Source organism: Homalodisca vitripennis, chromosome 4, assembly GCF_021130785.1.
Source record: "Homalodisca vitripennis isolate AUS2020 chromosome 4, UT_GWSS_2.1, whole genome shotgun sequence".
Lineage (NCBI taxonomy): Eukaryota > Metazoa > Arthropoda > Insecta > Hemiptera > Cicadellidae > Homalodisca > Homalodisca vitripennis.
This window is the reverse complement of record NC_060210.1, coordinates 204,395,288-204,418,172: the sequence shown is the minus strand read 5'-3', so window position 1 is coordinate 204,418,172 and position 22,885 is coordinate 204,395,288. Positions and strand designations below refer to the sequence as shown.

Genomic DNA, 22,885 nt, shown 5'->3' with positions numbered 1-22,885 from the left:
GGGTAATTCCAAATTAGGCAGGTCTGCCAAGGCCTCTGGAGTGTCACGAGTGAAGGCCACCAATACCACTGTGAACATACCTCACACAACAGCAATACACTACATATGAGTTAAGGTCCACTGGTCGTGGCAAATCCAACTAACTTTAGTGTGGAATCCCCAAAAGAAAGTAAATCACTCACCAAGATAATGTCTGGGCATTTGCTGTCGGATCATGAGCTACGATGCTCACAACATTACTGTACATTTTCAGGATCACTGTTCAGGTAAGAGATCATTCTTTGGAAGGAAAAGTATCAGACTACAAAACGTGTGCTACTTCCATAGAAAAATCAATAATGAGTGGACAGATCACATAAACTATTACTCCCATGAGGCATAAGAAATTCATGTTACAACACTAACTATTCACTTACAGAAGAACCTACCTGGAACACTGTAGCGAGATTGGTGAACTTTTCAAAGTTGACTCTCTTGAACTCTTCATCTTCTTTTATGATCACATCGGGTTTTCCTGAAATAATGATGAATGCAATTGACTCTTTCTTGTTCTCACAAATTTTGGTACTTTGGGATTATACCGACCACACCAGTATGAAGAACACAAAAATAGAAATTTATAGAAACATACATGATAGAACGAAAAAACAACTCTTTAATTACAAAATTACAAACTTACAAGCATTTCCAGGTATTGTGATCGGTATTGTTGTCGCTGTTATCTTATCTTTCTCGAGAATCCTGATTACGGCAGGCCGCGCAGCATCACATGATTTGCACGGTACATAATTGCCTTTCCATTACAATTCAATTTATATTTCTGATAAGCCCCTCTAGAATTTGATATTTTACTGATAGGTACTATCTCGAGGGATGTTTTTCTTCCGTTGACCTTTGGTGCTGCCGAAGCCCGCGCTGATGGCCGGAGGCACTCGCATTTTGGGTGGTGGAATGTGATCAAGAATAAAAACAAGTTTTGAGTGTTTTTTTCAATACAGAGTTTAGTTTTAGTTTGGTAATGTTTGTTTTTGTTGAATTTTTGTGTTTGGAGAAATGTAGAGGTAAAACACGGAAGTACAACAAAGCAACACACCAGCTGAACGGGCGGCGAGATTCTGCAATCACGTTATCTACTAGACCGCTCGACTTTGACCTCTGTCTGAGGATGGGGAGGGGTTTGCGATAAGACAATTCCTGTTTTATATTGACGAAATATTCTTCTACGCTAATCTAGTAATCAGTAGAAGCAAAATGTCAAATAACGATTCATGTCTGGGTGTGGTCGGTATAATCCCAAAGTACCAAATTTTATCACACAAATTTGATCAATCATTGTGGATGCACTTGAGAGTAATGCACCAAATCCCTGGTTGTATAAAAGTAACAATTTGGTGGTGTGGCATGAGACAGAATTTCCAATGAGTCCTTCACATACCACTGGGGTGGATCTGAGGATATTGATTAGTATTCTTCTGACCCTTTGGGGCCATCTGCTGGTATAGTGAAAAATACGAAACTCACATATAAAATTAAATATTCATGTATAGTATTTATGTGTAAGGTTTAATGATTTATCTACATTATTCAAAAAATATAAAACTGTCTCCTCATTGACTTTATGTGACGTTTATGGTCGTTATTATATAATTGTACTATTCAATTTGTATTCTCGTATTAGCTGTTTATTAATTACACTAAGGTTTTATTTCTGAATCTGTACATGATACTAATAGTCTACTTGGCAATAATGTCATTTGATTTTTGTTATTGCCTTTGAAATTACTAACACAAATATTCTTGAACATATAAAAATATATCGTTTTTAGTAGACTTTAGTATGCTATATCTCCTAAACGAGTAAGCTACAAAGAAAAATTTCCAAGAATATAACCATTTTGGTCACTATAATGGAAAATGGCAGCCAAATTTTGAAACTCTAATCCATATTTTTAATTGCCAATAAAAGTAGGTGAGTTCTCCATTTAAATTTTCCTGTATATTTAGGCATATTTGAGATACAATACATATTTTTATCATTTATTTTGAGATACGTGGTGGAAAAGTTAAAAAGGTATATAAAGTATATGTATATACAGGGTGCATTATGAAAGTAATGTGCATTATTTTACTATGACACAACTATTTATCGCAGCATGCTTGGACTGGTCAGATAATGTGGTAGGGGTTCTGCCCTTCCAAACACACCAGGTCTCAGTTTGCTCCAAGCAGTAGCAGTGGTAGGGGTTCTGCCCTTCCAAACACACCAGGTCTCAGTTTGCTCCAAGCATTAGCAGTGGTAGGGGTTCTGCCCTTCCAAACACACCCAGGCTCAGTTTGCTCCAAGCAGTAGCTGTGGTAGGACGTATCTTTGTGTGAAGTCTGTTTTTATAATGTGTCACAGCGCGATGGAGGGGTTGCTTGAACAACAATACATGATTAAGATTTGTGTGCATCCTGGAAAGAATGGGTAATAGAAACTTATCAAATGCTTCAAGAGGCTTCGGTCTTCACTATCGGATCACTGCTGCATTAGGTTCGTCATAGAGGAGATAGGGGAGATAAACGTGACCCACTGAGTTCCTAAATCTACCAACTGGAGGGGATACAGTCTCCCTAGCCAAAGAGTTGGAGGAAATAGAACCCTACCAAAAAAATGAACTTGATTTAGAAAGGTCTGCTCAATTAGTTGAACAAGCTATAACAAAAGCCTACGAGAAAAACTGTCCTCTCAAACAAAACAGGCTAAAGGAAGATGTGCTTTAGTGGACTGGGAGGCTAGAGACACTTAGAAATAAAGCTTGGAAATTACTAAAATGGGCAAAAATGACAGATGACTGTATCCCTTATCTACATGCCAAAAACGAATATAAAAGAGAATTAAGATAGAATAGAAGAAGAACCTGGAGAAATTTTTATAAAAATATAAACAGCCTACCAGAGGCTACCAGGTAACCCTGAGGGAGGAGAGGTAACTAACCCTATGGAGTCCTTAGTAAAGGCCAACGGTGACCTTAAAGTGAACAGGAAGGAGACCTTAGAACTGCTTCTGGAGATGCACTTTCCAAGGGGTCACTTCACTTCACATCATTTAAGCCATTTAAATCTCCTGGGGCAGATGGAGATTCCTTGAATGTAGAATAAACAACAGCTGCTAAGAGGCTACAGAGTCTTTAAAGACTAGCTTGTGTAAGCATTACAGGAGCGATGAGCTCCTGCCCAACACTGGCAATTGAAGCGGTCCTGAGATACACTCCTCTGGGGCAGGAGGTAATGAGAACAGCCCCTCTAAGAGCAATGAAGCTTCTAGGAATAAAGGTAATAAATACTACCTCCTTAGAAGGTCGTAAGAAGATAATGCAGGAATTTCCTGAGGCTGAAATGCTAACCAATGTGTCAGAAGCAATGGTTAAGAAATACTTCTTTGAAAAACCATATAATATCTCTATCGATGGAAGGGAGAAATGGATTAAAAAGGAGGTCTACCCTACAAAAGCAGTCCTGAAGTTTTACACAGACGGTTCACACCTTGACTCTAGGGCGGGATACGGAATATCATGTAAAAAAATGGCACCTGCAAGTAAAAATCCAGTCTGTGGAGCGTGTCCTAAAAAGGTTACTAATACTACTGGTGGATTAATGTGCGAGAGAAAGTGCATGAAGTGGTTTCATTTTGAGTGTGTGGGGAAATCTAAAAAAGAATATTCGTATTCTAAAGGTGAAAAGTCCAATTTTTTGTGTGACAACTGCAAGAAGCCGCTGCAGGAGGAACAGAGTGTATGCATAGTGAATACACCACCCGTAACTGTAGCTCATAACGCAGATATAAATTCGCCCTGTGATTGTGTTGTGCATATACAAATTTTAACCGATCAAATCTTTGATTTAACTCAAAATCTTTGTGAGATTCGTGATCAGTTAAGTATAGTACAAGTTGAGAATACTAAACTAACCTCAATTCTGAACGATCATTCTGAGGTTATAGGTGGTATTTTAACTCATGACAATGGCAAAGTGTCTTATTCTAGCATTTTAAAATCTCCTACTATAAATAAAAATGTGTCTTCTAAGACGAGAAATGCTCAGGTAACTAAAACTAAGGTTATTATGGATGGAAAGCATAGGCCTAGTTTGTCAACAGTAGGTAATTCTGATATTTCAGCTGGTGCCAGCAGAAGTATTTTAATTTCGTCACCAAACTCTCATTCAAGTAATAAAATGTTGGCTATGAAAGACACAGATATTAAAAAGGCAGTTAGCGAAGAAAAGAATGGGCTGCATAACAGAAACCAAGTGCCCTACTCTGTGCAAGGGAATTCTGTTTCCCCTACTCATTGTGAAACGATAGACTGTGAACCAGGTGAAGTCACTAAAATGTATAATACAAACATCAATAATGAAGAGTTTGTTGAGGTTAAGCACAAGAGACGCAAAGTTCTATATCCTAAGGCTACTAAGAACAAATCTAGTTTTTTGACAGGTCGTTCATCTGTAAATAATAAGAACTTAACTGTTGTGGAAAAAAATAGACACATTTTTTTCTCCAGATTTTCAGAAAATGTTGAAAGTGAAGCAGTGAGTGATTACATGAATGACATTGTGACAGGTAATTATGAAATTACCAAATTGAAGAATAGGTATCCAGGGTATATAGCTCTTTTAAAGTTGGGGTTCCCCTATCCTTGTGGACCAAAGTTTTTGATGCTGATTTCTGGCCTGTAGGTGTCTACATTAGTCGCTTTATATATCCTCGTAGGGATCACAGTTCTGTACCTAAGAATTCTTTTTTTGGGACAGGGTCAAGGCGCAACTATAATACAGTAAAGCCGAATAGTACTTTGACAAAGCCAGTTTTGGTTAATAAAACTGTAGGCCTAGTAAGTGAAGAATTACATTGTTTTGAAGATCGTGAGAAGCTACCTAACCAAAGGCTTACACCCAACCATACCACTATAGATAATTATTGTTATCCTGCATATAAGGTTGATTCTCTGGAGGTTTCTTTGAGTGACTATAGGAGAGATATTGCCAACCTAGTACCGGTGTCCAACCAGAATAGGCCTAACTGTAATTTGTTCTACCTTAATATTCAAGGTTTGGAACACAAAATTGAAGACCTAGAAAATTTATTAAGCAATTATCAATTTGACGTATTGTGTCTGAGTGAACATTGGTATCCACCAAAGTATTAAGACCTCCATTATCTGACCACTGTGCCTTGGACATTACTTTTAGGCTAAATTCTCCCTCTATTTCAGAAGGTACAAAAAACTGACGTACTGTTTAAAACGCTGTTTTGCTGAAAGAAACATTGTTGAATTTAAATCAGTTTCTTGCTGATGTTGACTGGAATACTGTGTTTGCCGACTCCTCTGATGATTGCCTGTTTGATACTTTTATTTCATATTTCCTGGAAGGTATGGATAAATGCTTTCCTCTTAGGCCTTATATAGAAAAGAGGGCTCCACAAACATCAAGACGTAAGCATGTTACATGGTTTTTCACAGCTTCATCAAAAACTTAAAGAAGATGTACTCAATTTACATGTGAATTACTTGTGGTCTTGTAGGTATGGTCCTATTCAGGGATGAAACAAAGAGACTATATACCGAAGCAAAAAAATATATATAAAAGGGAGATTAAAAAGGCAAAGCTGGAGGCCAATGCTAGCTATATAAATGCTTCTTCCAATAAATGCAAAGCTGCTTGGAAGGTTTGTGAATGCAGCAAGGGGCACTTCATCACCATCTGCTCAGCATGATATATCACCAGATGAGTTCAACAACTATTTCATCGATGCTGTAGCTACAATACAAGATGAGATTGAGTCCTCAGTTGATGCGTCCTTGGATCTTCTCTCAAACCACCCTCTGCCTGATGTCATCTATAAATGGAAGCTTGTGTCAAGTGAAAATGTCTTATCTCTCATTAATAGCATAAAAAAAAGAGCAGTGCAAATATATCTATGATATCAGTAGTGGCCTGTTAAAGAAAGTGTTACCGTGTGTTGTGGAGCCCCTAACAACTTGTGTCAACGATTGTCTGGTTAAAGTGTTTTTCCTCAAGCTCTTAAAGTTTCTAAGGTGGTCCCTATATTTAAGAAGGGTGAAAGGTCATCTCCTAGTAGCTACAGACCGATTTTTCTGTTGTGCCAATTTTTTCAAAAATGTTAGAAACAGTGATGAAGCACCAGGTGAGTGATTTTTTTTTGAGTTGCACTCTCTTTTTTCAAATTCTCAATTTGGTTTTCGAGAAGGTAGGTCAACTGTGGATGCAGTGGAGGGTCTTTGTGGTATCTGTATTAGAGGGTTTTGAAAACTCACTGTAGCACTTTAGCAACCTTGTGCGATCTCACAAAGGCGTTTGACTGTGTTCCGCACGAGACTCTTCTCAAAAAATTACATTTATTACGGCATAAGTGGTGTGGAGCTAAATCTTTTTTCAGTCTTTTTTAAGCAGTCGCACTCAGAGAGTTTGTATTGGCAGCAAAACTGTCTGAAACAGTAGATATAAATTGCGGAGTACCACCACAGGGATCGGGTCTTGGGCCCTTTTTTTTTTGTTTTCTTGTACATATAAATGATTTGCCTGTAAATGTTAATTGTAATTCTGTTGTATTTATTTGCCGATGACTCAACTTTTTTCTGTAGAAACAAGCTAGAGATGCTATCTGGTATAATGGATAATTATATTACTGAAAGTTCCATTTGGTTTCAGTCTAACGGTCTTATGCTAAACCAGTCTAAGACTCAATCTATAATTTTTTAGTTTATGTAATCGTGAAACTGACTTAGGCTTTAAGATTAATGATAGTGTCAAATTATTAGGTATAACCTTAGATTCTAAATTAGCTTGGAATGCCCATGTAAATAATGTTTCTGTCAAGCTCTCCAGAGTAATTTATTTACTTAGACAAATTAGAAAGCTTGTCCCAAAACAATATGTAATCAATGCATACTATGCTTTTTTTAATAGTATAATTTCTTATGGTATTATTCTTTGGGGAAACTGCAGTGATGTACAGAGAATATTAATTCTACAAAAGAAAGCTTTAAGAATTTTAACAAAACTCTCCTTATAGGGCACATTGCAAACCTCTTTTTGTTCAAGAAGTTATTCTTACTGTGATAAATCTGTATATATTTGTTTGTTTATGTAATGTTAAGAATAACTTGCAGGACTATTGCACGAGAAATGAATTTCATCATTACCATACTAGATTTAATGCACTGTTAGATTTACCATATGTTAGGTTAGCAAAAACTCAAGCATCACATAAAGTTATAAGCATCAAATTTTTTAATAGATTACCTTCTAGTGCCCGATCTGTGCCTATAAGTAGTTTTTGAAAAGAGTGTTATATGCCTGGTTAAAAGAAAACCCATTTTATCATGTACACAAGAATTTTTTTTAATATGCCTGACATTGAATGTTATTTTTTAAGTCTATATGTTATGTGTCTTTTAAAAAGTTTTATTGCTACATGTTGTGTTTTTTAAAGTAGTCTAGTCATTGTAGTTTATACGAAAAGGTTTTAATCATAACTTAGGCTGGTGACGATGTCTATTGCACTGTTTCTTGTGTTGAATGACAAATAAATTTTCTGATTTCTGATTGGTTAAGGCATCATGAAGTAAAGTTTTATATACCCGAAGACTTCACTCTGGGTAATTGTTTTTGTCGAGAGAATCGGATTAGAGGTGGTGTCATGATCATGCTGCACAACAAGATTGACTATGAACCTATCGATCTACACCAATTTTGTATTGAACTAAGTTTTGAAGCAACTGGTATCAAGTTATTAGGCTCAAGCACAATTATTGTGTCTCTTTATAGATCACCGTACGGAAATACAGACTTGTTCTACAACAGCTTTTATTGATGCTCACATATCTGGTACGACTTAAATGCAAACTAATTCTATGTGGTGACTTTAACTCTGAGTTTGATATTTTAACAAAGAAAGTATCAGTTACTAGCTTTTTAAACCTGTTAAGACTGTTTAATCTTTACTGCATTAATAATAAGCCTACAAGAGGAAAGGCCTGCCTTGACAACATTATAACTGACTACCTACCTCATGAGTACAACATAAATGTTTTCAAGCCAGAAGTTTCTGACCATGATGCTCTGCACCTTTGCATTTTTTCTTTTTGGCACAGCAAAGGTAATTCTGCTCGTAAAGCTGTTGACTGTCTCCCTCACACAGCTCTTTCAGGGCAATCACTTCTCTGAAAATTCTTAACTTTAAAACCTTGATCTCTTCTGTGAATTGGGACTTTCTTTATTCCTATGTATCTGCTGAAGACTTAATTGAAATGTTTTTATCACATATTTTAAATATATTTGAAACTTGTTTTCCACTCATACAAGGCAGTAAAAATGGTAGAGCTCAATCAAGTAAAGATAAGTCATGGTATACACCTCAGTTAGAAGTTATGAAGAACCGCATACTTGCTTACAGAAATATATCTGACCTAACTGGAAATAACGCCATTTTCAATCAGCTGCAATTAATGAAGAGACAATACAGATGTGCTTTAAGGGAAGCAAAGAAACATAGTAATGAGAACTTTATTGAAGGGTCAACGAATAAGTGCAAGGCTGCATGGACTGTTATTAATAGAGCCCAGAAGAGGACTATTAGCTGCGGTAAAGCTCCTGACATCTCCCCTGATGACTTCAACAGCTTCTTCATCTCTTCGGTCGAAGAAATAAGTGCCAAAGTAAGTGCGTCAGTGAATAGTTCTCTTGCCTATTTAGAAAATGCCGGCAGCTTAGGCCTAAGTGCCTGCTGTGAGTTCTCTCCTGTGTCAACTGAAGATGTGCATGGGTTAATATTATCATTGAATAAATCCTCATCGAAGGATGTGTATGGCCTATCTAGTGATTTAATTAAAAATGTGAGTGAATTTATAGCTTATCCTCTGTCTTATTGTATAAATCGTTGTATATAAGAAGGGATATTTCCTGATTGTCTTAAAATCTCAAGAGTTGTACCTGTATATAAGAAAGGAGAGCACCATCTGCCAAATAGCTATAGGCCTATATCTTGTATCCCTGTTATAGGAAAAATATTTGAGAAAGTACTAAAAAAACAGGTATGTAAATATTTTGAAACTAATCTAATAATATTTTCTGTAATGATCAATATGGTTTTCGAACTGGCAGATCTACTACTCAAGCTGTCGATACCTTAGTAGGCCATTTATTACTAACTTTGGAAGATGCTTGTCATGCTCAAGTCACGCTTTGTGACCTGACCAAGGCTTTTGATGTGGTAAGGCATGATATATTGTTGAAGAAATTAGAGTACTATGGATTTCATGGTAAAGAACTAGCTATATTCAAATCATACTTAGAAAATCGTAGACAAATTGTACATATAGGTGATAAATCCTCTCATACTGCTTATGTAACAGCTGGCGTACCTCAGGGCTCTGTATTGGGGCCTGTACTTTTTTTGGTAATGATTAATGACCTAAGTAGTAATATTCACTGTCACATTACTATGTATACTGATGATACTACTTTGTTAAGTCGTAATAACTCAAATGACATAACACCCTTAGCTACATCTGTAAATAATTCATTGACACAGGCAATCTCCTGGTTTGATGCCAATGGTTTCTTTTTAAATTCTGACAAAACCAAGCACTTATACGTTACCCTTAAATCTGTAAATAATATTCCTGAGGGCTGTGATACTTCTGTGGTCTTGCTCGGATTGCATATTGATTCTAGGCTAAGTTGGAATGTACATATTGATGTTGTTTGTAAAAAATTAAGCAGAGTAATATATTTATTAGTTAATTTAAGAAAACATGTCACTTTAACGTACCTGAAAATGGCATATTTTGCTTATTTTGAGAGCATTATTAGATATGGCCTTGTTATCTGGGGAAATGGAACTGGTATGGAAAAAGTTTTGGTGTTACAGAAGAGAGCTCTGAGAATACTTACTTATTCTGAATCTCTAGCCCATTGTTAACCTCTTTTTGTTGAAACTGATATCCTTACAGTAATTAATTTGTACATATTTGAAGTTTTAGTTTTAGTAAAGAAAAATATTGTTTTGTATAGATCAAGAGGTGATATACACCAATATGAGACTAGGAATGTGGATAAACTTGATGTGGTTCGATGTAGGCTTACCAAAACTGCGAGCTATCACTCTTCACTTGGCATTACAATTTTTAATAAGTTACCTTTGTCATTAAGGGGAATGCCATTTGCAAAATTTGTTACCAATGTAAGACGCTTGTTACTCAAAAACCCATTTTATAATTTAAATGAGTACCTTTCATGTAATTTTAACATAGGTTAAATAGGCCTAAGTGATAACTGTATGTACTGTTCTGACAAAATCTATTACAATTTTGTAAATTGTTGAATGATGAATAAATGACTTTATGACTTTATATACGGACCAGGAGTTAACATGGCTGTGCTCCTGGGAAAACATGCCACGGTCTTCCAAGCGGAAGTCATGGCAATAGAATCATGCTCCAGAAGACTCATACAATGAGAACAAAAGGAGCAAAATACTTGATACTATCTGATAGTCAGGCTGCACTAAAGACACTTGATAACTGTTCGTTTGACTCGAAAGCAGTCTGGGAATGTAAGAATGCTCTAGCTGAGCTAGCTACGAATAACAGAGTAACACTCGGTTGGGTGCCGGGACATTCATGGGAATGAAAAACCAGACATCCTTGCCATAATGGTGGGGTCTGAGCCAGATTGCGGGATAGCTTTCTCTAACAGCAAAGCTCTTGTAAAAGATTGGGAAAAGAGTGAAGTTTTGAGTTCAGACTGTCAGTTACGTATCCAGGTAATCGCTGATACCCTGAACTTGTCAACATTTGCGAGATAGTAATGGAGTATTTGCAAATGCGAAAGGTCAGTGCGAAGCTTGTGCCGAAGGAGAAGAGTTTCATGCAGTGAATAATTGTTGGAATTGATTAGAAATGATCCAGGTTTTTTAAATTCTGATGTAACCGGGGATGAATCTGGGTTGTTCGGGCACGATCCAGAATCTAAAAGGCAGAGCTTCAAGTGGCACACAATATCCAAACCCAAAAAAGGGGCGCATAAGCAAATCTCACAACAAAACAATGCTGATTGTCTTCTTTACATCCGAGAAATCATCCATTTTGAGTTTGTATCGCAAGGACAAACTGTCAACGCAACATTTTACTTGGAAGAGCTCAAGAAACTGAAACGCTGGGTCGCGCGTGTCAGGCCTTAAATCAATGATGTCTTCAAGCTACCATCACAACAATGCTCCCAGCCACGTGGTCTGAGTCGTTACCTGATCCAGACAAGCCCACGTGGTTCCCCTGACAGAAGAGAGAGCTGAAGGCAAAGCACTGGGAGTCGATGGCGAACATCCAAGCTCACGTTACAAGTGAGAGGCATTTGAGTAGTCGCAGAATGCTTTCTAGGTGTGGCAGAATCATCTCTGCAACGTGTACTGATGCAGGATGAGACAATTTTAAAGAATTTTAACCGTTTGTACCAATTGGATGAAGAAGTCTATTTTTTAGATGTGCATTACTTTCAAAATGCACCATGTTTGTGTATATATATAATGCTGTGAATAACTCTTAATCAAAATTTAGCTGGAGATGTGAATCTCTAAAACCAAAATTATCTCATTAGTTTACAGTCAAGACTACTTGTAATGATAAAATGTATAGTTTTTATTGTAGTACATAGTTTTTCATATTCTAGTATGGTGAGGTTACAAATACATAGTTTTTTTTTATGTAGTTCAAATTTAATTTTTTTTCACGTCATGCTTTTCATTTCATCAAGAGCTTTAAAATTATATGCATACTAACCTACTTTTACATTTAACCCTTTAAGCGTCATGAAAAATTGGACCTGATCTTTGATTACATTACAATTTTTTTTTATTTCCAATGTGTAAAGTTAAATTTTTTTTTGTTTTTGTATGTCAAAATAGAGTTTTTTAACGGTAAATAAAATTTGTTTAGCCCTTTTTGGCTCTGCTAGGCTAATTTTTAACTTTTGAGAATATCGTAGAATAGCAGAATATTTGTCACTAATTTTTTATCATTTATTCAAGATGTACGGGAATGAAACACAATTTTTACAGATAAACATATACTAGCCTTTATTACAAACTAATAAAATTAGAAAAATACAAATTAGACAAAGAGTGTTTATATTTTTACTAAAAAGTTTTGTTTAGTATGATAATGTTCAAAACACTCATCTGGGTGGAGAGCAGGTTCATTAGGACAGGTCTTGCAGACGTAGGTTGTTTCTCGACGTAGACCCTTCTTCTTACAAACAACACACCTGTTTTCCATTTCTTGTCCCTTTGTTTGAGAAAATGCCTCCCGGTTAGCCGTTCCTCTTCCGGTCTTTTTTGCGGGGCGCCCGGACCGCCTTTTGTTTGGTCTGTGAGCCATTCGCTCGGATACAAGGTCACGCACAAGGCTGCGTCTAAACTCCACATGTGACATCGGCTTCAAGTCTTCTTTTTTTTGAACTTCTGTGTACATTATGTACGAATTCACAACTGATACCTCCAATAGCCAGAAAAATACTTTTCTGTACCATTTCCTAGTACGCCTCATGAATTGGTACGAGGAAATAAAATGGTCACTTCGATCGACCCCTCCCATATGTTTTATGTAGTCTAACACTACATCTGGTTTCTTTGTCGGGGGTTTGTTAGGCCACTTGCTTGGCACTTCAGTCATTTCATTTACGCTTCCTTTTCCTTTAGTGCTCAACATGTTCACTACTCTTTTGTCTCGCCAAGATAAGATAAGTAAATTGTCTTTCCTTTCCGATAAAATTTGTCCTTTTTCTAGGTGCTTTCCTTTTTCTTTCATGTTATTTGGCAGTCCTAGACGATTTGTCATAACCGTTCCAGTTGTGTAGCACTTCATAGCTAACAGCTCACTTGCTAACTCAGGACTGGTGTAATAACGATCTGTATATACGTGAAGGCCTGTAATTGGTTGTGCTGGATCCTTCATAATAAACAGATTGAGTTAGGAGTTTTACTATTTGTGTGGTTTTGACCAGTGGACTGTTGGCAATCAAGTCTTCTTTTCCAAAGTATGGAATGAAATCATATATGTACCCATTATTTGAATCCGACAAAAACAAACAATTTGATTCCAAACTTAACAGGTTTTTGGGGATTATAGACCCTGAAACTGATTTTACCTTTGAAGGATATTGTAGATTCATCCACGGCGACGAAATCCCCAGGCGTGTAAAACAACTTGCAGACATCTTTCATATGACTTACTATTGGTTGTATAAGGTAACTTTTGGGTCTATTTTCGCTCTTGACATGTGGTTGAAGTGAAGCATCCAAAAATATATTCAAAAACTCACGTTGCGAAAAGACATCACCGAAGAACGGAATCCTTGCCTCCCAGCTTTTGGAGAAATAGGATTCAATGTTTGGAAGGGAAATAATGCCCATGTTCAAGATTGTACCTAAAAATGCTTTTAATTCAGTGTCGGTAATTGGGGTCCCAATGTTTCCATCGAGATAAAGGTGTCAAAGGTCCCATTTATTCGCTTGGTAGCAAAATGGTTTGTTTCGTCGCAAATGTACTGCCTGATCTCTTCGTTAAAAAACAAAGAAAAAATAATCAATTGGAGATGTATCAGAGTTGAACGATTCGGGTAAATTTTATAACCTTTAATTCATGTTGAAAATCGGTATAGATGTCTTTGGACCTGGGTCGTTGTGAGTGACATCCTTTGTAGCCATCATCTTCTGGTTTCTTCTTCCCTTTTTTTCTTATATTGACGTGTGGGCGTTTAGGTGCAGGCCCAGGTCTTGGTTGTATAGGTTTGGGTATGTCTACGCCGTTTACATGGTGTGGATGTGGTAGGTGCAGGTCTAGCTAGTACAATGTCTAGGCGGCGTGAGCGGTACAGGTGTGGGTGGAGTGTGTGTCGACAGTGCGGGTCCCCGAGTGTGTGAGAGTAGACGGTGATGCGGCGGCGGGGGGTGGTTGGAGTGAGTGTGAGCATTGACAGATGTGGTTGGCTCAGGCGCCAACTCTTGCTCGGCAGCTGAATAGGACTAAGAGCGAGATCCTCCGCCTCCTCCATACCACTTGGGTAGATGTTCATCATTATCACTTTGTTCACTATCAGTTTATATTATGAAGCAAAATGTCTTCATTGTCACTTTCCATCCGGTCTCCGTATTCACTTACCAATGTCTTGTCCATAACACTGGTAACAAAATCTTCAAACTCCGAATCGTCTGGATTCACCATTGTACACGAGTAATGGTAAAAAAACACTAAACAAACACTGGACACTGCTGTATATAATACTAATAATTTACTTTAAAAAGATTAGGACACAACAGAAAATTAGTGATAACCGAAATACATGTGCGAGTACCGGACGCTTCTCGCTAACTAACTGGCTAGATGTCTTGACGGGAGCTCCCGTCAATGACTTTATGGATGCCGCGGGGCCACGCCCGCTAGACAGTGTTTGGCCAATTAGAAGCCACTGCCACTCCCATTTGTAATAGAATTCAAGGCGGGGCAACCCATCTGTATGTCGCATGACTACTAGAAACATCTAGCAGCAAAATATTCAACTAACATAGCAGTAAGAAAATAAAGAATGCAAAAGCGCGGATCCACGGGCATATAAACGTTTCGAGCTTGTAGTGGCCCTCCGCGGATCCGCGTCAATAACGCTGGAAAGGTTAAGTTTACTTACTCTAAGGTTGTTCTCCTGAAGAGGTAAATAATCTCTGATGATACAAAAAAAGTTATTAATGCCCTTTATTTCTTATTATTCTTTATTATTTTGATGTCTTTTTTCTTTATCTGCAATGGTTAAAACATACAGAGCTACCTTAATAATACTTTTGAACTTCCTTTATATATCAATTTTGTGAAATACAAACTGTAGATACTTTTATAAAAGAATACAGTCTACACAGTGAGGAGTAAATCTGATGCATCTCTATAAAAGTGTAATGATGTAAAGAACAATAATTGTCATCAGTGGCCATTTTGTATTTGTGTAGAATTTTTCAAATAAGAAGATGTTCGTATGCCACATCGTATTGAACTGCCACATTCCCGGTACAATAAATATGAAATGTATTTGTGTACGAGTAATGACATGTAAAGAATGTTGATTATACTTAAATTTAAAAGGCTATCAATCCTACACAAATAAAAATATATTGGGCCAAAAATAAAGTAATACTGGAAAGTGCAGTTGCAACTAACTTCTAACTTGAATGGAAAATCGAAGAACATGGTCTTAAGTAAATGTTACAAAAAATGGACTACTTCACACATGTCTTTCCAAACATCTCATTGTATCTCATTCTCATGTGAAGTAATCGGTATGGATTACATACGCCTGATACAGGTCCTTTGTTACATCGATTTGTGATTACACTGACTATTGACAGGCCTAGAGTATTTTATTACAGTAACCTCTTCTAGTTTAAAAGAATGTTACTTGAGTCATTTTTATGGCACTATCCGATGTGTACAAAATATATATTCAATGGATAACGATATTTTCAATTCAATTCAACACATAGCCTAGAATACTGACCTTTCTTCTGTGGCACAGAAACTGGTGTTAGCTCCAGCGCTATGTCTCCGTTAGTGTAGGCGAGTGCACTCCGCTTGTAGCTGTTGATGGCATAGTCGTCCTGCTGTTGTCGTGAGATGTTCAGCTTCTTGGCCGTGTTCTCCGCACAGTTGCCCATATGAATGCGGTTGTAGACATCGGTCAGACCGTCGTGCACAATACCGTCCTGCATATTGTTACACACTACATGATCTAGAGTACCGCAAAATATCCATACACAGCACATCAATACAGGGTTATTAAAAGACTTATAGCGTATCAAAATTCTGTAAACAGGAGTGTATAGTACTAATTGGGGGAACAAAAAAAATTTCAAAATGGGGGTGCTCACTCCCATCCCCCTGTAGCCAAAGCCAAAATTTAAATGCTGTATTTTGGTAAATAACACAACACCATTACTTATTGAATGCAATGATATTGACAAAAAGCAAAAGGTTTTGTGTAATATTAACATAATTACTAATTTCGCTATCAGTATTTGTAAGTGAAAAGGACAAGCAAGTGTCTCAGCATTCTTTTATCTTTCTTATCTACAGTATTGTTGGAGACTGGTCCTTTAAGCGGCTCTGGTCATGTTTCAACACACCAAACATTTGGGAATTCATTTGGACATTACAGACAATGAGTAAAGACAAAAGTTGCTAAAGTTGTCACAGTTTGGTATCCATGGGAAGGAGTATAGCTGGCTAAAGTCATGTATACCAAACAGCCAACAGTTTGTGGAAATACATAATCTGAACAACAAGAATAATTAACTAGTAAATATATAATTCTACTTTAAAACAAACTTCTAATGGGGTTCCTCAATGATTCATTTTGGGGCCGCTTCTATTCTTTTGCTACTTAAAAGGTATTCCAGAGCTAGATAAATTATGCTTATATGCTGATGAAATGAAAAATGTCTTTATTGAATACAACGTAAAACATATTCAATTGGCGAGGTTAGGACTATTAAGTCCTCTCTTACACCTAACCATAAATTAATAAACTATACTATTACTGTAAAACAAGAGCCACTATACATGTTATTTACGTTTTTTTAAATCAACCAAACCTATTTGACTCTTTGCCTCATGAATATTCAACAAGATATGCTATTACAGGACGGACTAGAGGTTCTGAGATTAATTAAAACCTTCTCTAATACTTATTATATAGCACACATTATTTTCAACAAATTGCCAGGTTCTGTAAAAATATTAATTATATAACAATGTTTTCTTTATAAAGATGAATATTAAATTGGCTAAATATGGCGGGAAGAGATTGTACTGAATGAAATGAAATGAAAAATGTCTTTATTGAATACAACGTAAAACATATTCAATTGGCGAGGTTAGGACTATTAAGTCCTCTCTTACACCTAGCCATAAATTAATAAACTATACTATTACTGCTTAATATATAATCAAACACTCCAATAAATGAAAGATTTTTATTTTGTGAGGCCTTTCGTGCTCAAAGAACACATCGTCAGACCCACATAACTGAAAAAAAAAAAAATTTTTTTTTTTTTTTTTTTTTTTTTTTTTTTTTTTTTTTTTTTTTTTTTTTTTTTTTTTTTTTTTTTTTTCAGTTATGTGGGTCTGACGATGTGTTCTTTGAGCACGAAAGGCCTCACAAAATAAAAATCTTTCATTTATTGGAGTGTTTGATTATATATTAAGCATTTAGTTTCCAATAAGAAGAAGCTGGTAAAATGTATACTATTACTGTAAAACAAGAGCCACAATACAGTTTACATTACTATTTTACATTCAAAAATTATAATCTCTATTTATATAAAGTAATAAAATGAAATAAAGGTTCTCTATGAAACTAAAAATAAATAAATAGAATAAATAAAACTTGCTAGGAAATTAACAATACTATTTTACATTCAAAAATTATAATCTCTATTTATATAAAGTAATAAAATGAAATAAAGGTTCTCTATGAAACTAAAAATAAATAAATAGAATAAAACTTGCAAGGAAATTAACATTACTATTTTACATTCAAAAATTATAATCTCTATTTATATAAAGTAATAAAATGAAATAAAGGTTCTCTATGAAACTAAAAATAAATAAATAGAATAAAACTTGCAAGGAAATTAACAGACATTCACCCATCACAATTCATACAAAGCCATCGTCGCGTACCCTATGCCACGATATTGTCAACTCGACGAGGCCCTAAACAGGTGGTCCCTAAGCACCCCCCGAAACCGTTCCCGACTACGAATACCTCTGATATGATCCGGGAGATTATTCCAGAGTCGACAAGCAGAGACTGTGAATGATTTACTGTAAATAGAGGATCTATGAACAGGAATAGATAACAGAGAGGCTCCACGTCGAGTATTCCAATTGCTTGTTTCAGAAATGAAAGAAAAGCGTTCAGACAGATAGGAAGGGGAATAATCGTTATACAAAATAGAATGTAACATGCTAAGAATATGGAACTGACGGAGTAGATTCAACTTTAACAGATGTAACTGATTGATGAAGGGTGTTATATGGTCATATCGTCTGAGGTTGAAGATAAAGCGAACACAATAATTTTGAGCACGTTGTAATCTGTCCGAAAGCTCATGTCATGTCATGTCATTTATAACTTCACTACAGTAATTGAAATGGCAGAAAATCAGACATCAGAGATCATGGAGTGGCATCAGTGGATGATGCCACTCTAAGAATTAGTGCATCATCTAAAGAGAACATATAGGAGTTTTCTTTTCTCAGCGTATAAAAAAAAAATCAGTTTTTCAAAGTAAACCATTTAATTTAAAATCCAACAAAAAACAAGCTATATGGAATTTTGTAGATGAAGTGGCTATATTTATGGAAGAAGTAAAGTTTTTGGGTTTAACTGATGGAATCAACAATCTGAAAAAATATAGTTTCAAAATTTAACTTTGGTTTATATGGTCTTCGCAGAATGTCAAAATTATGCTCACAAGAAACTCTAAAAATGATTTATTTTTCACATATTATATTTGGTATCTCATTATATGGATGCACATCAACAAAAAATTTTGATTGAATTTTAGTGATACAAAAAAAGCAATTCGTGTCATTTTAAAAGTTCAATGGAATAAAACTGTGAAGAATCATTTTCCTCAACTGGGTATCATGACGGTTTACAGTGCATATATATAAATATATGAAACTATAATGTCAGTGATGAATCGTGCTCATAGCTTAGGCAAAAGTGGTGAGAACCACAGTTATAATACGAGAAATAGAAATAATAAGGCAGTAGCTTACATTTTTCTGTAAAAAAAACCAATATACATAGGAACTACATTTTTTAATTTACTGCCAAGCAATATAAAATTAATAAAAATTATAAATTATTTTAAAATAAATTTAAAAGCTACCTGACTGACCTGTCGTTGTACTCCTTTTCTGAATTTTATACAATTCACATTTTTTTTACTATAATTAAAATTATATTCTATTAAATTTAGTTCGATACCAATGTAAAATATATTTAGTAAACCTAATCGTTTACTTTCTCAATCATGTGAAACCATTCATGTACACCATGTGTTACAACTGAATAAAGATTTTTCTGATTCTGACAATAATGGAGATGAGCACTTAACAAATTTATTTGTTTAACCCTTTCCCGCTCGCATTGTTTCCAGGCGCTCACGGTGCTTCTAACCTCAATTAATTCGCTCTGCCGGTCGCACTCGGTCAAAATACGCAGCGCCTCAACTTACAAACGTTCTGTCATTGTAATTAACTATAGTTATATATATTAATTATTTTACTATATATTGGTTCAATGAAGTTGATTGTACGAGACCAGGGAGGGGGCACACGGACAGCTGGGCGCCGGGTTGTTTGTTGCGCAGTTACTTGGTGAAGGTCATTGTCTGGCTCGCCGTCACTGCCCCTGCCACTGTGATCACTCCGAACTACATTCTCAATGCCACCAACTACTTCACAAAGCTCTGGTACATCACTACACTCACTTGAATCGTCGCAATCACTACTAATAACGAGATCAATTTCACTGTCACAAAGTGTACGACTACAACCCGCCATTGTTTCCGCACAACTAATATAAATAGCAAAATAATGGAATAAATCTACTGTAAAAGTAAAGTAAATGGTCTCCTGATAGCAAACAACCCGTAGTAGTACAAACTATTGCTACTCGAGAGCAGCACTTATCGGCTCTGTTGGGTAAAGCAGTGCGTGCCGATCTGTGCCGTTTAAGCTGCAGTAGCTATGTAGTGGCCGTGCCGATTCATGCCTTACGAGCGGGAGAGGGTTAAAGAGCATTATTGGCAATGAATGATTTGAAACAATAACACAATATTGAACACTTACAAGGATTATCGAAACAGTAACTGCTGTTTATGCATGGCACGGCATGTAGTGGGGGTAGTGTCAGAGCATCGTATATTCACATTTTCCAATTATAACCTCAAAACATGAATGCTGTAATTGAAAATCCTGCTAAGTATGAAGTGCATAGTGTTATCGTACATTCACATTTTCCAATTATAACCTCAAAACATGAATGCTGTAATTGAAAATCCTGCTAAGTATGAAGTGCATAGTGTTATCGTATATTCACATTTTCCAATTATAACCTCAAAACATGAATGCTGTAATTGAAAATCCTGCTAAGTATGAAGTGCATAGTGTTATCGTATATTCACATTTTCCAATTATAACCTCAAAACACGAACGCTGTAATTGAAAATCCTGCTAAGTATGAAGTGCATAGTGTTATCGTATATTCATATTTTCCAATTATAACATCAAAACACGAACGCTGTAATTGAAAATCCTGCTAAGTATGAAGTGCATAGTGTTATCGTATATTCACATTTTCCAATTATAACCTCAAAACATGAATGCTGTAATTGAAAATCCTGCTAAGTATGAAGTGCATAGTGTTATCGTACATTCACATTTTCCAATTATAACATCAAAACACGAACGCTGTAATTGAAAATCCTGCTAAGTATGAAGTGCATAGTGTTATCGTATATTCACATTTTCCAATTATAACCTCAAAACATGAATGCTGTAATTGAAAATCCTGCTAAGTATGAAGTGCATAGTGTTATCGTACATTCACATTTTCCAATTATAACCTCAAAACATGAATGCTGTAATTGAAAATCCTGCTAAGTATGAAGTGCATAGTGTTATCGTATATTCACATTTTCCAATTATAACCTCAAAACACGAACGCTGTAATTGAAAATCCTGCTAAGTATGAAGTGCATAGTGTTATCGTATATTCATATTTTCCAATTATAACCTCAAAACATGAACGCTGTAATTGAAAATCCTGCTAAGTATGAAGTGCATAGTGTTATCGTATATTCACATTTTCCAATTATAACCTCAAAACACGAACGCTGTAATTGAAAATCCTGCTAAGTATGAAGTGCATAGTGTTATCGTATATTCATATTTTCCAATTATAACCTCAAAACATGAATGCTGTAATTGAAAATCCTGCTAAGTATGAAGTGCATAGTGTTATCGTACATTCACATTTTCCAATTATAACCTCAAAACACGAATGCTGTAATTGAAAATCCTGCTAAGTATGAAGTGCATAGTGTTATCGTATATTCACATTTTCCAATTATAACCTCAAAACACGAACGCTGTAATTGAAAATCCTGCTAAGTATGAAGTGCATAGTGTTATCGTATATTCACATTTTCCAATTATAACCTCAAAACACGAACGCTGTAATTGAAAATCCTGCTAAGTATGAAGTGCATAGTGTTATACAAACCACTTTTCTGCACCATCTGCAAACCACTTTTCATAAAACTAGAATTGCAAACTGTTATTAACCTATATATATATACGAGGTGTGTTAGAAAAATAATGAGACTGATTTCATACTAACCAAAGTTTTTATTATTTTCAAACAACAATGTTATCCCCTTCAAAGTAGTTTCCTTGGGCAGCTATACATCGGCGGAGTCGTCGTTCCCACTCTTGGTAGCAGCGCTGGAAGTCTTCAATTGGTATGGCTTTTAACTGGTCGGTCACAGTCTTTTGAATGTTCTCCAGAGTTCCAAAATGACGTCCTTTTAGGACATGTTTCAATTTCGTGAAGAGGAAAAAGTCACAAGGACTTAAATCAGGTGAATAGGGGGGTTGAGGAACAACAGTAATGCGTTTTGAGTTCAAAAATTCACAGATGGAAATGGCCGTGTGACATGGAGCATTGTCATGATGAAGCATCCACTTGTCTGCAATTTCCGGTCTCACACGGATCACTCTTTTCCTCAAATTTTCAAGGACACTTTTATAAAACACTTGGTTGACAGTTTGTCCTGGTGGAACAAATTCTTTGTGTACGATACCTTTCCTGTCAAAAAAACAAATTAGCATGGTCTTGATCTTTGATTTGCTCATTCGACATTTCTTCGGCCGAGGAGATGACGAAGTGTGCCATTCTTTACTTTGCCGCTTTGTTTCAGGATCGTACTCAAATATCCAGGATTCATCACCAGTGATCACACAATTGAAGAATTCTTGGTCATTAGCAATCCTCTCAAGAAGATCAACGCACACATTTTTTCGATTGTCCTTCTGTTCAGTTGTGAGATTTTTCGGCACCAATTTGGCACAAACCTTTCGCATGTTCAAATCATCTGTCACAATTTGATGCACGGTGAAAGTGTTTAAATTTAGCTGTTCACTGATCATCTTTATTGTTAAACGACGGTCTGATCTCACAAGCGCCCTCACACGATCCATGTTTTCGTCCGTTCTTGAAGTCAAAGGTCTCCCTGAGCGAGGTTCATCTTCAACGTGTTCTCGGCCTTCCAAAAATGATTTGTGCCAGCGGAAAACTTGTGCTCTCGATAAGCACTGTTTCCCATAGACCTGTTTCAACTTTTCAAAAGTCACACTCGCGGATTCACCAAGTTTAGCACAAAACTTTATTGCACAACGTTGCTCTAAATTTCGATGCTCCATTTCTGTGACGCACAATTAAAACACAACTTTACTAATGGCGCTGTCAAAACTAATGTGTTAACTGTACGGAGTTGTAACTCGGACTGAGGAAGTGGAAGGGATAAATAAACAGGTTTAGCGTCAGCCGGTAGACACAACGTTGCCAGATCTCCCGCAGTGTTACCAATCTCATTACTTTTCTAACACACCTCGTATTTGACTCAGTATTATACATTATGAAATATATTCAATCTCAAACTTTTAGCAGAGATCTACATAGCCATAATACCAGAAATAAAAAT

At 36.1% G+C, this 22,885-nt stretch overlaps 1 protein-coding gene across 4 annotated transcripts in view; it reads right to left on the bottom strand.

The window, feature by feature from the left end:
* The window catches only part of LOC124360932 (acetyl-CoA acetyltransferase, mitochondrial), a 71,671-nt gene that overhangs the window by 22,214 nt on the left and 26,572 nt on the right, over positions 1-22,885 (bottom strand). For all 4 annotated transcript variants that reach the window (XM_046814940.1, XM_046814936.1, XM_046814939.1 and 1 more), the window contains 2 exons: positions 15,604-15,808; positions 429-514 (listed from right to left, as the gene is read on the bottom strand). In XM_046814940.1, the coding sequence (XP_046670896.1) occupies positions 429-514; positions 15,604-15,808 (291 nt within the window). The remainder of the gene's footprint in view (positions 1-428; positions 515-15,603; positions 15,809-22,885) is intronic.